This window comes from Sarcophilus harrisii, chromosome 3 (genome assembly GCF_902635505.1).
Source record: "Sarcophilus harrisii chromosome 3, mSarHar1.11, whole genome shotgun sequence".
In the NCBI taxonomy this organism is placed as follows: domain Eukaryota; kingdom Metazoa; phylum Chordata; class Mammalia; order Dasyuromorphia; family Dasyuridae; genus Sarcophilus; species Sarcophilus harrisii.
This window is the reverse complement of record NC_045428.1, coordinates 150,180,403-150,197,747: the sequence shown is the minus strand read 5'-3', so window position 1 is coordinate 150,197,747 and position 17,345 is coordinate 150,180,403. Positions and strand designations below refer to the sequence as shown.

At 33.4% G+C, this 17,345-nt stretch overlaps 1 protein-coding gene across 2 annotated transcripts in view; it reads left to right on the top strand.

Moving 5' to 3' along the window:
* The window catches only part of NALCN (sodium leak channel, non-selective), a 476,168-nt gene that overhangs the window by 15,432 nt on the left and 443,391 nt on the right, over positions 1-17,345 (top strand). For both annotated transcript variants that reach the window (XM_031958631.1, XM_003765762.2), the window contains exon 2: positions 14,146-14,292. In XM_031958631.1, the coding sequence (XP_031814491.1) occupies positions 14,185-14,292 (108 nt within the window). In that variant the 5' untranslated portion in view covers positions 14,146-14,184. The remainder of the gene's footprint in view (positions 1-14,145; positions 14,293-17,345) is intronic.

The window sequence follows — 17,345 nt, the reverse complement described above, 5'->3', positions numbered from 1 at the left end:
TAATCTCCTGGTCCTGCTCATTTCACTCAGCATCAGTTCATGTAAGTCTCTCCAGGCCTTTCTGAAATCGTCCTGTTGGTCATTTCTTACAGAATAGTAATATTCCATAATATTCATATACCATAATTTATTCAGCCATTCTCCAACTGATGGACATCCATTCAGTTTCCAGTTTTTAGCCACTACAAAAAGGGCTGCCATAAACATTCGTGCACATACAGGTCCCTTTCCCTTCTTTATAATCTCTTTGGGATATAATCCCAGTAGTAGCACTGCTGGATCAAAGGGTATGCACAGTTTGATAACTTTTTGAGCATAGTTCCAAACTACTCTCCAAAATGGTTGGATTCGTTCACAACTCCACCAACAATGCATCAATGTCCCAGTTTTCCCGCATCCCCTCCAACAATAGGAATCCTTCACTTTAATCCAATTCACTTGCATGTCATAGTATCACCTCCCTGGTCCTCTTTGAGAATGACTGACAAGCAACAAGTGTTTTCAAAGCATTTTACAGATATTTTCCTATTTTAGCTATTATTATCCGCATTTTCCACATAAGGAAGCTGAGGCAGACAGATTAAATGACTCACCCAGGGTCACACGGCTTTTATATCTGAGAGTACATTTGAACTCAGGTCTTTTAAACTCTTATTTCAACGTTCTATTCACAGTGCCATATAGATGCTTATCTACCAAATGTCTTTTCACAAATGTTTCACTCACTTCTAATTTAATTGATTTAAAATTTGACTATCTTGATAACTAAAACTTTACAGCATTCTCTTCAAAATGTTCCCTTCCCTTGAATTTCATATGATTATAAAACCATATATAACTAAAACGTTTATTCTTTGGTATTTTTAAATAGAGACATTTTTTCCTAGTTCTAATAACCTTAAGTACTTGGAAAGGGGAAAAAATCCCATATATGCATGTATAATTCATTCCCAAATACAAATGAATGAAAAAAAGATTTATTAAATGAATAGACTACATTTCCCTAGGTAGAGAATAGGATGGAACTGTTCAGTGTATATATTCTTTTAGATTATGTTAATTCATAATCATACTAGGACCTAGATGATAGAAATGTTTCTTGTCCTTTTTTTCTTTAAGTAGTCACAGGCTACTTTATTTTGGAAGCCAGCAGTTTTCTTAGTCTACAAAATGATGAATTAGAGGAGGTGAATAATGAGAAAGTGTAAGTAATATTGAATTTGGAGGCCAAGGAGTTTCAGTTAAGCTTTAGCTTTGCTTTCCTACTTGAGTTACCTAGGCTATTTATTTATTTATTTTTTTTTGGGGGGGAGGTTCAGTTTCCTCACTTACAAAGTAAAAAAGTTCCTTATTTCACTAAATCTATGATTCTTTGATTGCTTTCCAGCTCCAAACTTATAATCAGAGAAAAAATGACTATCACATGTATATCCTTCTTTTAAAAACAGTTGTGTATCTTGAGCAACTTTAAAAAAAGCCATTCATGTGAGAGAGTGATCCTTCTCTTGGAGGTATTTGAAGCAAAAACTAAGAATTACAGTTCTTCTGATTTATGATGGGCTCAATTTATAAATTGCCCAATTGCTTCTTGTTTTTTAATCAGTTGTGCTGACAAAAAAGAAAAGCACATAGAAGAGGCTTTCTTTAGAGATACTTCCTTGAAATGTTTGATTTCTTTGCCAGTTTTATGTTGTGGTCCTGCTGTGTAACTGCCATTCATGAAACATTATGTTTTTGCAATACTATTATTTTTATTTGGTGGGGGTTGAGAGAGACATTAGTAAGCAGACAGAAGCAAATTGAAATGAGTAGAGAGAAAAGAAAAACAATATGGGCAGTTTCCTAGTAAAAAAAGAGATACTAAGATCATCTCCAAATAATCTATAATTTCAAAAGCAAGGAATAAAAGCAACAGTCTGCTTAAATTGTTAGTATCAGTGGTAAAATTGAAAAGCATATTTTCAATCAAGCTTTAATCCAACTAACTAGTAAATATGTTATATACTACTCATGCAAATGGACATGGAAAAGATTATAGGCTTCCTTGAAGAAAGGAAAAATGTCCCTTAGTCTGCATTCTCCTTACTTCCCACCCAGATTAGATGGGTAGGTATCTCTTTTCAGGCATGGAAAATGTTCACTTGTATATAGGGGATAAGCTTTTGTGGAATGAGAAGGGATGCTACTCCAGTTTAAATTTCAAAGGCTTCATTTCAATTTTGCTATTTATGAGGTAGTGAGAACTGTTCTAGAATGCCCTGTAACCCATTCTTCCTTTTCCCAACTCTCTGTGGAAGGGAAAGGACCAAGCATTATAGCAACCTACTAGTAGATTGATCTCTGTACTTCAAGTCTTTTTCTACTCCAGTTTAATAGCTATTCAGCTATCAAAATGAATCACAGGTCTGACCATCTAATTCATCAAGGTGAAGATGTTATTTGGAAATGTGAACCAGGAACATTTGGGGGATAATTTGAGACTAGAGTTTGAGACTCTGTAAGTTACCAGCACAAAGTTAATATGGCAGTGAAGTTTGTATAAGTATTTGAACTAGCAAAGGAAGAGAGCCAAGTCAGAGAATAGGTGATGGTAGACAGATCTCTGAAGCATGGGTATACTAGGAAATGTGAGGAGGAGAAAGGATCACTGAGAGGGACAGAGGACAATTAAGAAAGCAAAACTAGAATAGAGAGAGTGAAGTGTCACAGTTGCTGAGGGAGAAAATTTTGAGGAATAATAGTGTCAGAAAGGTTAAAGATGGTTAGAAGGCTAAGAAAATGATATTGTATTTGTCAAGTGGGAAGTCATTTGAGGTACATTAAATAAATATATTTTCTTTATATTATCCAACAATACTCCAGGAGCTTGGGAGCAGAAAAAAAGAAATCAGACAGAGGGGTTTAACAAATTGAATATGAGAAAAAGGGAAAGGTGTGATGTCTCTAGGAAATAAAATTCAGATTGGTTCAGATAAAAATGTACATTACCTGTGAGACTTTGGGAATAGTACTCAACCTTTCTTGGCCTTGATTTCAACATATTTAGTATTATTACAAAATTTTATTTGTTTGGCATTATTTTCTATTACCTTGGGATGAACTATTATATTACTGGAGACTTGAATTTTCTCTTTTTTTTCTTCTTAATAGTATTTTATTTTTCCAAATAGATGTAAAGAGTTTTCAACATTCATTTTTCTAAGACTTTGTGTTCCAATTTCTCCCTTCTTACCTTTACTCCCCTCTCTCCAAGACAGCAAGCAATTTGATATAGGTTAAATATGTGCAATCTTTTAAACATGTTTACCTATTTTTCATGTTGTGCATGAAAAATCAGACCAAAAGGAAGAAAAACAGGAGAAAGAAAAAGCAAAAAACAAACAAACAAACAAACAAAAATATGAAAATACTGTTTCGATCCACAATCAGTCTCCAAACTTCTCTCTTTGCTTGTGGATGGCATTTTCTGTCTCAGAGACTTGAATTTTCTAATGGAAAATTCTTTATTTTGAATCAGCATTTGTTTCCTTATAATTTTACTAGTCCTAGTTTTGCTTTTTGTTACAATATAGACTATCATTGATCTCAACCTTATTGAGCATTATGCTTCACACAATATATGTTCCAATCTAGCTGGCTGGCTTACAGTTCCCCACACATTTCATCTTTCATCTCTGTGATTTTGCACAGGCTGTCTAACCCCCATATCTAGACTATATTCCCTCTTTATGTTCACTGCTTGAAATTCCTAATTCCTATGAGAGCTCAGCTCAGGTGTCATATGATGCAGGAAGTCTTTGTTGATCTCCATCTCCTCATTGCTATTGCTCTCTCTTACCTCACAATGTCACTTTGTATAGGCTTTAATATGTTTTTAAAATTTTATTTATCTTTATGCTGTTTCTTGGTATAGAATGTAAAATCCTTGAGGACAGGGACTGTTTGTGTTTGAGTGCTTAACACATAATTGGAGTTTATAAATGCTTGGCCATTGGAAATTGAATATAGAGTCAGTATAATTTTTTATGTTCTCTAGATAGTGAGTGTGAAATTTAAAAAGCACCCATTTCATGCAGTTTATATTCTGATCTTGTCTAAAGCAGAGATCTTATTTTATTACTCTTTTGCTCAAAAGTTGCATCAGGTCATCGTGGTTAAATTGTTTTTTTTTAATATCAATGATATCAGGAGGGCAATATTATGACTTGCAAGTGAATTAGATTTAAGTCAGATAGGACTGTGCAAAGTCAACAGTTTGACTCTCCTCTAGAGTCCTTCTGGGTACAGTAGAAAGATATAGGTCAGGATGACTGATGTTGGCCCCTGTAAAGATATTAGGAATAAGAGGTGTTATAATCTTCTTTTTCAGGACTAAAACTCACTGAGAAGTATTGAAATCTCTCCACACTGCCTCAGGTGCCACTACTCGGAGTAGAGCCCTGACATGTGTCCTTTTTTGCAAGCTCTCACTTTGAAATGAAACTTATGTTCGATTCTTGATTCTCTTGAATCAAGCTTACTGTTTGGCTCTGGCCATCCATAGGTTAAAGGTCTGTTCAGTCCAGTTGACATCCTGGATGCAGAATTTACCATTGCTACTAGGAGCAAATACAAATTAAACTGTTTTTGTTTTGTTTTGGTTTATTTTTTGTTTGTTTGTTTAAATCCTTCACAATTTGACAGTTTTTCACTTCTCTGTCTCAAATTCCTTCTCTTAATCTTTGCCTCTTCTTAGCTACTTTTTAATGTCAACTATATTCTCACTTCAAATATGAGTCACTTCCTTTTCTCCCCTGATGTTATTGCTCTCCCATATCCCTCTAAAATGGCTTCATATGCTTTATTTTTTTAATATTTTTCTACATTTTGTATTCTCTTAGTAAAGTGTGAACTCAGTGAGGGATGGGATGGTTTAGTCCCACCTTCCCTTTACTCCCCAACCCTGTGACTAGAGCAATACCACATATGTTGAAGAGAATTTGTAAATGCCTGTTGACTTGGATAGATCTTTTCAAAACTTCCAGAAAATATCAACTTCTTTTAACATTCATATGTTGCTATGTTTCTCTTTGCCCATGAGTCTTCATTTGTCTTCCCCACATAAGTCAATTTTCTGGTTATTACATTCAAAACTTACTAACATTACTTTCTGGGATTGTAAATAATTTAGGAAGTTTAGTAAATCTGCCAGCTTTTCCATACTTCTTTGTGAGTCAGTGTTGGCAGTCAATCATGTAAAGATTAAGAACTCTACTCCCCCCTCCCAGGTTCAAGAGAAGGATAATGAGGATTTTCTGATTTGAAGCCAGGGGGAGAGGATTTAACAGTATATCAATAAAGCTTTTAGGAAAAAAAAACAACATCCATTTATGAGAATGAAAAGGGAATTAGAGTAGTTGACCAATTAGAAAACTTTTTAATAGAATGTGAGCTCCTTGAAAGAATGGACTTTTTGCATGTAACATTTATATAATAATATTAAATATAAATGTATACGTGTACACATATAGGTAGAAAACTAGAAATAGATAGATATAGCTCCCATTTTTTCTCATTTCATCATTATTTCCTGTGTTTTTACTTATCTAAGAAAATAATATTTTCACACAGTCTTACCATATCTACTTGGCAACAAATGTGTATTTAAGGAAGAAATAATTCAATTTTGTCCAGGTTTTCTTTTTCAAAAAGAAGGCTGAGGTATACATGAAGGAGCATGTGTATGCCTATATGTATATGTGATTATATATGTGTCATGCCATATTTAAAGGGTTTTAAAATTTTTTGAATAAGTATATAGCTAATCCTAGTAATACCCCGTTTTGTTTTATATGCTCCTCACAGCTCCAAGTCAAGTATTTGTTTCAGAATATCAATTATATCTTAATAACTTCAAGGGTGAAAGATTTCATTGGTATGGGTACTCTTCATCAATACATATTATATAACCTGTTATTAGGTAGTCTTTATGAGTTGCTTTGATCAGTGGGATTCATTACAAGATGGATATACTTTTGATGATGAGCCTTTCTATATGTGGTTATTTAGACATACTTGTGTTCATATTATGGCTCCATAATAAAATGTAAAATTGTTGAGTAGTGGGGCAGTCTCTTTTTTTTTTTTCTTTCTAACCTTCATGTTTAGTTTTGTAGGGTCTACTAGAGTTTAAACTGCCCTGGAATAGTCTTTGAGAATTGAGGCTCATGTGACCTGATGAGTAGACATCAGAATAGGACTTTAGTGCAGAGAATTTAGTGTTGGAAGATGCTTGGCTCGTATAGGCTTTGGCTCTATGTGGGAGGGGGAAGGGAGAAGACCTTAACATGTCTAGTAATATATAATTTTTTCCAATCTTACCTTAGATAAGATTCAGAAAGCTTCATCCTATCATGCTAAGTGCTTTTGACAAATTTATCCATTATTTTTAAAAAGATCTGGAAACAGAAATAATTTATAGAACAGATGGTCATTTTGTCTTAGTCTTCTGGGAGAAACATTTTGCTCCCTCTTAGGGTTCATTATTAAATGAAACTGGTATGTAGACATTTAATTTGAAATAGATGTGAAACATTATCATTTCCTTAAAAAAAAACTTTTCCAAAACCAAATTTCAACTTAGCATCATCTAAAATTACTCTTGTTCTGTTGGAGAAACCCACATAATTTTTATTATAATAACAGTAGCCAACATTTACATAGAGATTTAAATTTCACAAATCACTTTATATAACAACTCATTTTATGCTCACAACAACCATAGAGAAGAGAAAACTATAGTTGAGAGAGGTTATTTCACCCAGGGTCAAGTTGACCTGAGACAGGAACTGATTCTGGCTTCAATTCTTTATTCTATGCATTATACCAACTAGTTGCCTCAGACTCATGAATATGATAAACAGTGTTGTTTTATAATAGTCCACAAATCATCTTCTTTTCTTTACATTCTGTTTGGGACTTCTTGATTTGTTTTATTTTGGTTTGTATTCTTTAATTTCACTATTTTAGAATGTTTTAGACAATTAGAGTATTTTAGACAATTCCATTGTCCAACTCATCTATAGTTTATAGCTTGAAAGCAAGGGTTTTTAACCAGGGGTTCACTGACCCCAGAGAGCTACATAGGAATTTCAGGGAATGAATACATGCACTTGAGTGGAAAAAATTACATCTTCATTTTCACTAATTTATTTGGTTTGCTTTGTATTTTAGGTATTGAATAATGTTATTCTGAAAAAGAATCCTTAGTTTTCACCAGCCTGCCAAAGGAATCCTCGATAAACACAGAATTGGAACTCCAGCCTTAAAGGCTTGCTTGGGGATACTGAGAGATTTAGTGACTAAAAGTGAAATCTAATGGAAAAAGAATAAAACGAGCAATATAACAATTGCCTGAAGGAATGACTGAATCTAGGAGAGTCTTGGGTCTAAATCTGGGGTCTAATTGATCATCACCAAGTGGTAGTTGATGACAAATCATTGCAGTTTACAGTGAATATATCAATGTAAAAAGGGGAACATAAGTAAAAGTTATACCAGGAACAGCAGAGCTGTAGCAAGGATAATGATACTTAATTCATCAGTCACTGATCCTCATCACAGGTCATGGAGAATTACCACCCCCTTCCCAAAAGTACTCAGTTTCCCTGTTTCATCAGCCAAGACATTCCTCCTTCCTGGGAGCCTGGAGAGGGAGAGATGGAATTTTATATAAAATCTTTGTCTCATGAGTAGTTTCTAAGGGACTGCTTTCTTTTTTTTATTATGGCTGGTTTCACCTCCTCCTTCTAGGAGAAAGAAAGCAAACTCCTTTCCAATGACAGTACTCCTTGGTTCTTGTAGCTCTCACTAGGGAGGAGCTATTCTTTTGCCAGTGATGTAGTGGATCCAATCCATTTCATGTTAGAGGAAGTGATGGGCTACAGTGGGCCTATCTTTTGACGCTCACTGATGACTTCTTAATCTGCTGCTGTTGAGACCCACATCTCTGCTTGTTGTTTCCTGTGCCAGGACAAGACAACTTCTACCAGTAGGTCCTGAGCTCTTCTGGTCTACATTGGAGCAAGGATGGAGTATTTCTGTAATACTCTATGGATAATGGATAATTGCTCCATTATCATGACTGAAATATAGCTGCATATCACTATGGCATGCTTGTCTTTGGTTTCCTTTGCAGAAAATGCTAAATCCTTTGAATTTCTTTATCATGCTTCAGGAACTCCGCTATTTTGTCCAATCATATTGGCCCTGGAAATCATACCTCATCAGTACTCTCTGCCTCTGGGACTCTGAGCACGTCTGGCTATCCTCCAAGTCTGGAATTCTCTCCCATTCCATTTCTGCTTCCTAGATCCCCCAGATTCCTTTAAACCTCAGCTGAAGTCCCATCTTCTACAAGATTCATTCTTTTTTAGTATTAAAGGTTTTTATTTTTAATACATATGCATGAATAGTTTTTCAACATTAACCATTGCAAAACCTTGTGTTCCAATTTTCCCCCTTCTCCCCCTACCCTTCCCTTAGATAGCAATTAATCCGATATGTGTTAAACATAGTGAAATATATATGTTAAATCCAATATAGGCATACATGTTTATACAGTTATCTTGCCGCACAAGAAAAATCACATCAAAAAAGAAAAAAATGAGAAAGAAAATAAAATGAAAGCAAACAACAATAAAAGGAGTGAAAATACAATGTTGTGGTCTACATTCAGTTCCCAAGGTCCTCTCTCTGGGTGTAGATGACTATCCTTATCATAAAATCATTGGAACTGGCTTAAATTATCACACTGTTGAAAAGAGTCATGTTCATCAGAATTGATTATCATATAATCTTGTTGTTGCTGAGTATAATGATCTCCTGGTTCTGCTCACTTCACTCAGCATCAGTTCATATAAGTCTCTCCAGGTTTCTCTAAAATCATCCTGCTGGTCATTTCTTACAGAATAATAATATTCCATTACATTCATATTGCATAATTTGTTCAGCCATTCTCCATCCGATGGGTATGCACTCATTTTGAAATCTTTATTATATTTGCTCGCCTTATCCAAGAGCATTTAATAATTTTCCAATTGGTTAGATCTGACTTTATTTGTATGGACAGTGTTTTGTAGTTTTCCTCATATAGTTTCTGATTTTCCCTTGGCAGATAGATTCCTAAATATTTTATACTATCCATAGTTACTTTAAATGGAATTTCTCTTTGTAACTCTATTGGATTTTGTTAGTGATATATAAGAATGATGATTACTTATGTGGGTTTATTTTGTATCCTGCAACTTTGCTAAAGGTGTGGATTACTTCTAATAGCTTTTTAATAGATTCTCTGGGGTTCTCTAAGTATACCATCATATCATCAGCAAAGAGTGATAATTTGGTTTCCTCATTACCTACTCTAATTCCTTTAATCTCTTTCTCAACTCTTATTGCCAAAGCTAGCATTTCTAATACAATATTGAATAGTAATGGTGATAGTGGGCAACCTTGTTTCACTCCTGATCTTATTGGGAATGGTTCCAGTTGATCCCCATTACATATGATGCTTACTGATAGTTTTCAATAGATGCTATTGATTATTTTAAGGAAAAGTCCATTTATTCCTATACTCTCAAGTGTTTTTAATAGGAATGGATTTTGAATTTTATCAAATGCTTTTTCTTCATCTATTGAGATGATCATATGGTTTTTGTTAATTTGGTTATTAATATGGTCAATTATATTTATAGTTTTCCTAATATTGAACCAGCCCTGCATTCCTGGTGTAAAACCTACTTGATCATGATGAATTATCCTGGGGATGATTTTCTGTTGTCTTTTTGCTAATATCTTATTTAAGATTTTAGCATCAATATAGAATTTTCTTTAAAGAAAGATTCCTCTGTGTATGTGTGTCTATGTATGTTTGTGTGGTGACGTATCATAGTGCCTGACACATAGTAAAGGATTAATAAATGTTTAGTGATTGATTGACAGATTACTCCCAGAGAGGCGTTTTCCTCTCCCCCTCCCTCTGTACAAATACACACACACACATATATATATATATACACATACATATATATGTATTTCCCTGGTTAGATTACCTTCTTCAATTAATCGTCACATTAGCAAAAAAAGAAAAAAAAGAAAGAGAATGAAAGAAGAACTTCTACTCAATTAACTGATTGTCATTTCTGAAGTCTTTTGATTTTCATAGATTGATGCATTTAGTCCAATTCTCCTATTTAATGATTGAGGAAATAGATCTAGAAATCAGCACAACTAATAAGAAAAATAGATCAGTATTATTACAGTTAGAATAATTTTACATATTATCATAGCCACAGAATCCTTAGTATTATGTTAGAAAGTTTCAAAATAGCCAACAAATATTTTTATTTTAAATAGCATGTTGTTAAGGGTCTGGAAAGAATAGATAACTTTTAAAATAAGCCTTTTTAGTAGAAGAAAATATTGTGAAAAAATTGCTAAATGTAACTAAATTAGTTGATAGAACATATTTTGTATGTAAATATTGGCATTAAGAAAATATCAAAGGATAAAATATTAAAATGAATATTATGTATAGATATTTTTACTTGGCATTCAGAGTTGAAATGCAAAATTAATGGGAATTATAGCATTTAAAAATGAGTGAAATATCACAGCTCTGTAGCTAATATCATCAGCTTGTCATTCCCACTGTCATTATTCACATCAATGTGAATATTTATTGAGTATCTGTATTGTTTGTGACAATATATTAGGAAGTTTTCAATTTATATTTTTGAGTTAAAATATGTTTGCAGTGCTTAAAGAAATATATGTACATATGCATATATAATATTGTCAAGCAAGGTTAAAAAAGATACAGATGTTTTATTTTCTTTCACCATTACTTTGATCCATTTCAAACCCACATACACACATTATTTTTCACACCCACCCTAATTCCCCTGATTTTCCTGTCAAAGGGAGATAGAGAGACAAATTTATTCAAACATCTGGTTCCTGAGCTTTTGCCAACCCTTGGCAACCTTCATTAATCTTTGAGATTCACACCTCTATTTGCTAAATGGCAATGACTCACCCATATTTGTACAGCTGGCAGAGTTAACTGGAATCTATGGCAGCTTTAAAAAAAATTTTTTTTTTAGTAACTCTTCCTGTTCCTGAAAGGGGGTTCTTAAGTGAAAGATTACTTTAAGCAAAGTTTTGGATGTATTAAATTTCATCTATATTTGTTAGAGACAACGAGCAAAAAGCATTGGTAATTAAGTTGTTGGTATTTAGGAATTCCATACAGAATTTCTTTTCCTTCCAAAGTTAGAAAGTGGAATTTATGCATTTGAGGTCAATTTAATTCAATCTGGTTTGCTTCAATAAACATTTATTTCATCCCCATTATTTGCAAGACTTCAAATTCTGGGGATAGCTACAAAGAGAGCTATAATCAGGAAGTTCTTGTATTGAATTTTTTCATTGGAAACTCACAGTATTCATGGAATCACAGATTCACACAACAAACATTTTCTTCTTAGCTTCATATGATCTCTCCCCAAGTAAAATAACACTTTCTGTTTGCAGAGTAATTTATCTTTATGTGATCCTTCACACAATCCCATGAGGTAGGAATTGAAGAGATTATTATCTCATTTTACAGATAACAGGTTAAAAAAGTGATTTACCCAAGATTGCTGAACTAGTAAATGTTGAGCTTGGTGCAAGAACCCAGATTTTCTGTTTCCTAGTACAATGTATTTTCCATGAAGTAGTTTAGTGTATATATAATCTGGCTGCCCAATTCCCAATTTTAAGCTTTATATCAGCTCTTATTAATAATTATATTTTTTTTAAAAAAGCTATTTAAAGCCATGTTTATCTAATTGTACTGATTAATCATTGTGGATTTGATAAGGATCTTTTTGGAAATAAGAAAAATAGTTTGGCTAAGAAGTATATAAGTATGATAAGGTGACACTAAGACTAGAATAAATTGTAGAAATTATAAATATTATCACATTTTCTTGGATACTTAACTATCCCTATTGGTCTTTATCAGTAGAATAACAGGTCTGATGCTTTAGGTTATACTGATTCAACAACTATTATTGTGAAGAAGCGTGTTTCCTTGTGCAAAAGAGAATCTAAACAATGGACTAACTTTGTATTTCAATTATGTATTTGTTGCCTCAGTTTAGATTTTCAAATGCATGGTGAATAATTAACTCTTACACATCCAGGACTCTGAATTAAATAGTCTCTTTCTCCTTCACCTTAGTTTCACAGCTACTCAGGTTTACTGTTTCACCTTTGTTAGCTCTTTCCCAGAAGGTGAAATGAGGTCAAAGCCCACAGGAGAGACCAAATTAGCCAGTATGGTGATTGTGTTAGTTGTTCTGGTAAGAGATTAGATCAGGGAGCTAAAATGAATGAATGTGGTTTGAGTTTAAGAATTTTATATTCCAAAAATGACATGATCTTTCAAGGTGAAGATATAACTTGGTAATAAAAAATTCCTTCTCTTTCTGCTTCATTATCCACCCTCCCCATACCTGCTTCCAACCTTAGTGAATCCTGAAGAAGGGCAGTATGAACAAAGATAAAGACAGTTATTTTAAAGTATCTCTTATCTTATTATCCCCCTCCAATTTTTAATTAATGGTTAATTAGAAAAGTCAATATGACCAGGGCCCTCTTTTTTTGGTGTAACCCTAGAGCATTTGTTTCTATTTATGCCCCAGGATTTTTCTCCATATTGTATGTAAAATCTTGGGGGTTTCCTATAAGATTCTGCATTTAAATAAATGGAATTCAAGAAATGCTGTTGGAAAGGAAACCCAAATTAAGGCTACCAGATGTCATTTTCTCCACTCCCACTCTGATAAATCAGGGACCTGCCTAATTTGAATATTTACATATATTTGCATATTCATTTCAAGAATCCCTAACTCCAATTATGTAAAATAAAATTAATTGGCACAACTTACTGCAAAGTCCAACCTTAGTATTTGGGGCATGCATGACAGGCAAGAAATACCTAACATATTTTAAAACCAATTAATTTGCTCACATCTGGGATTAATAGATATAATCACATAGACATGAATGAATTCACTTAGGGTGAATCTCTCCCATACCCACATATACAAACACACAGATAAAGATTTATACCATACAGATATTACCCCTACGTGTTTGTTTCCAATTTTGTTATTCCTTTTTCTACATATGCTACTCTCCTTCACCTCCTCTACCTTCATCTCCTTCCCCTCTCAAGTAAACACTTCCTGAAAAGGCTCTATCCTTTTCTATGTATGGTCTTGTCTTTTATAGAAGAAGTATGAATTGTCCCCTCATGATGTCCCTCTTGTTCTGATCCATACCCATACCTATAGCTACAGGATAGTAGAAGTTGATAAAAGCAAGAAATAAAAGTCTCAAGACTTACATAACAGATTTTGAAGTTTTATGAATAGGAATGCAAGTGGCCAATCCCATCTTCTCTATTAGTTGGCAGATAGGAAGCCACATAAAACAGATGACATCCTTTATTCTAGTAGGCTCATAGTTGTCAGATTGGACTATCTGATAAAGGATATATTACCTCATTTGGTTCTCCCAAACTTGACGACTAAAAAGGGATTATCACTAAGAATTGGAGACATCTAAGAGCAATCTTTCTTTTCAGAAAAAAAAAACATTCCTCTCCTAGTTTTAATAAGAATTAATTAACTTAATCAGAATTGATTAATCAAGAAAACTTCATGGAAGATGATTCCATTGAATGGACCCAAAATATTTAGAGCAAGGTTTCTTAATTTGAGTTATGTGAACTTAAAAAAAAAGTTTTTAAAACATTTTTTAATAATTGCAATTCAAAATAATTGGTATCCTTTGTAATTCAAAGTCTTTCATGAATTATAAGATAGTTTTGTTTTTTTTCTGAGACTGGGCTCATAGGTTTCTGTAGACTACCAAAGGAGTTTGTGATGCACAAAAGGCTTAAGAATCCACTTGTGATCTAGAAGTATTTTTTAATATTCACTGTTCTTCAATAGCCAGGACTAATACTGGACAGCTAGGCTTTAATTGAATCATTGGTCTCATGAGCAATTTTGACTAATTTACCTAGTACCATGTTTCTCTTTTCTTTTTCAGGTTATTTTGTTGTTTTAGCTGACCAAAGTTAATTTCAGAATGCTTAAAAGGAAACAGAGTTCTAGGGTGGAAGCCCAGCCAGTTACAGATTTTGGTCCTGATGAATCTTTGTCCGATAATGCAGATATATTGTGGATTAACAAACCAGTAAGTTATGTTTTGTTTTATTGTTGGTTTGTTTTTTAAATTAAGAAAAATATAGGTTGCTTGATTTTCATGCTAATGGAAGAATGATTTGGTGCCAACAATTCAAAATAATTTGTATTTGCCTTTGAAGTGAGAATTTATAATTAAATGAGAATATTGGTATGTTTCTGGAAATTCACAATTCATATGAAAATGAGAAAACAATACTCTGAGTGTTCTACCTAGGAAGAATTGCTCAGATTTTTAAAAATATACTTTCTTTAGCAGACAGATAAAAATGAACTTCCTTTTCAATAAGCTCATTCCTTTAATAAACTTTAAGTACATACCATAAGTCAGGCATTATGCTATGTGCAGGGGGAAAAAAAGATTAAAGACAGTCTCTGCCCTCAAGTAACTTATAGTCTAATGAGGGAGACAATGTGCAGACAAATATATACAAAACAATATACTGGGCAGGATAAATTGGGAAATAATTAAAAGAGGGAAAGCACTGGAGTTAAGAGGGATTTGGGAAGGCTTCCTATAGAAGGTGAGATTCATTTGGTATCTAATGGGGGAGCCAAGGACATCAGTAGTTTGAGCAGAGGAGGGAGAACATTCTATGCATGGAAAGTTTATTTTCTTTATCAATTTACTATATAATTATATTAGTACATTTTAAAAATTAGTACATTTCCTGAACTGTGAAAAATTATTCAGTATTTTAGATCCAAAGATCCCATTCTACAATCTAAAATTCATAACAGAATAACAATAAGAGGAGATAGCTACATTAAAGCATATAGTAACCCACTTAATCACATTGATGAGACTGGAAATCTATCACATTTTATAGCATATTCATTATCTTGGAAACAGAAAAATTTTAAGAACAACTTGACTTTAATGATATGGTGGAGCAACAGTGATTACATATTTATATATTTAAAGTATATACTTTTGAAATAGTGAAATAAAAGAGCTATTTTGTAAGAAGTTCCAAATATATATAGGTATGAATTGAATGAACTAAAATTCAAACCTAGATTTTAAACTCAAAGTATAGTACTCTTTCCACTGTATCACACTAGTAGCAGTTTAGGTAATTGGGAGATCGCCATTATACTGTGTTCATAAACAAACTCTATTGAAATAATTCTAGACTCCCTCAAGAAGGTGGCAGTTCTTCAAAAAGATTGAATTATTCCTGACTTAGCCTATATGAATATAAGCACTAATATTGTCTTCTTGTAAATCTTCTAACAGAAGAAAAATATAATATGCCATAGTCCAATAACCAGTCTACCAGTGTCTGAGATTCCTCAAAGTTCTGACAAGCATTTTCATTTTTACTTGGTGTTATTTTATATAACTGTAGTGTCAGCATATTGCAGACCAAGAACCTGGTTTTTATCAGTGAAGGTAACATTCAAAATTAAAACATCTTATGAAAAAAACTGATTCATATATATTATGTTAAAATCCATGACTGTATTCTGAAATTTCTTCATTTTGTTGAAATAAGACATTTACTAATACTTGAATTAGGCTTGCTTACAATGAATATAATTTGTTATTAGATGCATTTTAAAAAAGTTTCTTACATAAAACTGTATAATGTCCCAAGACAATGAACATGAATTAAATTTATGTAGTTACTATCTATTTGTTGATATATCATTACTTTTTCTTTTCTTTAATTTGATTTGAAGATCTACTTCTTTGAATCTTTTAATTCAAAAGTTAATTATGAAAGTAACAATTCTCAGTGTACATATCTTAAAGGGATCATGAACATAAAGTAGTACTCCTCAGCTTTTTTTGAGCTATGACTATGGTTTTCCTTATAACCAAGTAGGAAATGAACTTTCAACTTGAATGCTCAAGTACAACAATATAATGTGTCTTCTAAAGATAGCCAAAAGATTCATTATTTCCTTGACTTGGGAGAAGGGACAGAATCTGAGAAAAATGATTGTACTTCTTCCCTAAGTTCAGAAAGGGTTTATTTCCTTTGGGCAAACTCTCTTTTGAAACTTGGGTATGAAAGTGAATTTGAAAATACATTATGCTTTTTAAAGTGAATAATTTTGGATTTCTAGAAGGCAAGATGGCAGAGTAAGCAGTAACTTGCTCAAACTCTCTTATCTTCCTCTCTAATAATTATAAAATGATACCATAAAACAAATCTTGTAACAGCAGAACCAGAAAAAAATCTGTGGTAAAACAATCTTTTAGTCCAAGAAACTTGGAACATTGTCAGGAAAGGTCTATCTTAGGTGAAAGGGGAGCATAGTTTAGGACAGGAAATATCCTAAAAAGTCAATAGCAAATCTCACCTCAACAAAGTAGCAGGAACTCTTGTGCCCTGGTGCAGTGGATCAAGCAAACACTAACACTGAACTCCAATATGCCTCAACATAGTCAGGGGGATAGACAGAATCCAGATCTAAGAATCACCAAATGTTTCTCTATACCCAGAAGCAAATAGCCATCCTCCAGAAGCTAAAATTCTTGCTTCAGTGTAGCACTGAGAAAACAAACAGCTCCCAGGGACCTAACCTTCATATGCTTCAGTGTAACCCTAAGGAAATGTAGTAACATACTACTGGCCTCAGCACATACTAGATACCAGCACTAGAATCCTAACTCAGAATCAGGCAAGTATGCAGGTCCCCATACCTTCTCAGTGAAGTATCATACAGGAGGGTTCACCAGGTAAATAGCCAGAGCCAATAGCCCCTGGCACAAGAAGCCTGAGATAGTGCTCCTTCCACCCTTGGGGCAGAGCTTAAATTTAAAAGATAGGGAAAAGACCAAAAAGATGAGCAAAAAGCAGCAACAACCAAAAAAAAAAAAACAATCTGACTACAGAAAGTTATTATAGTGACAGGGAAGATCTTGCCCGAAGAGGACAAAAATGTCAAAAGAACTATCAGTAAACCTCAAAGAAAAATTGAAAGTAGTCTCAGGCCCAGAAAATACTCCTGTAAGAGCTTAAAAAGGAACTGAAAAATCATATAAGAAAGGTAAAAGAAAAATTGGGAAAAGAAATGAGAAGATGCAAGAGA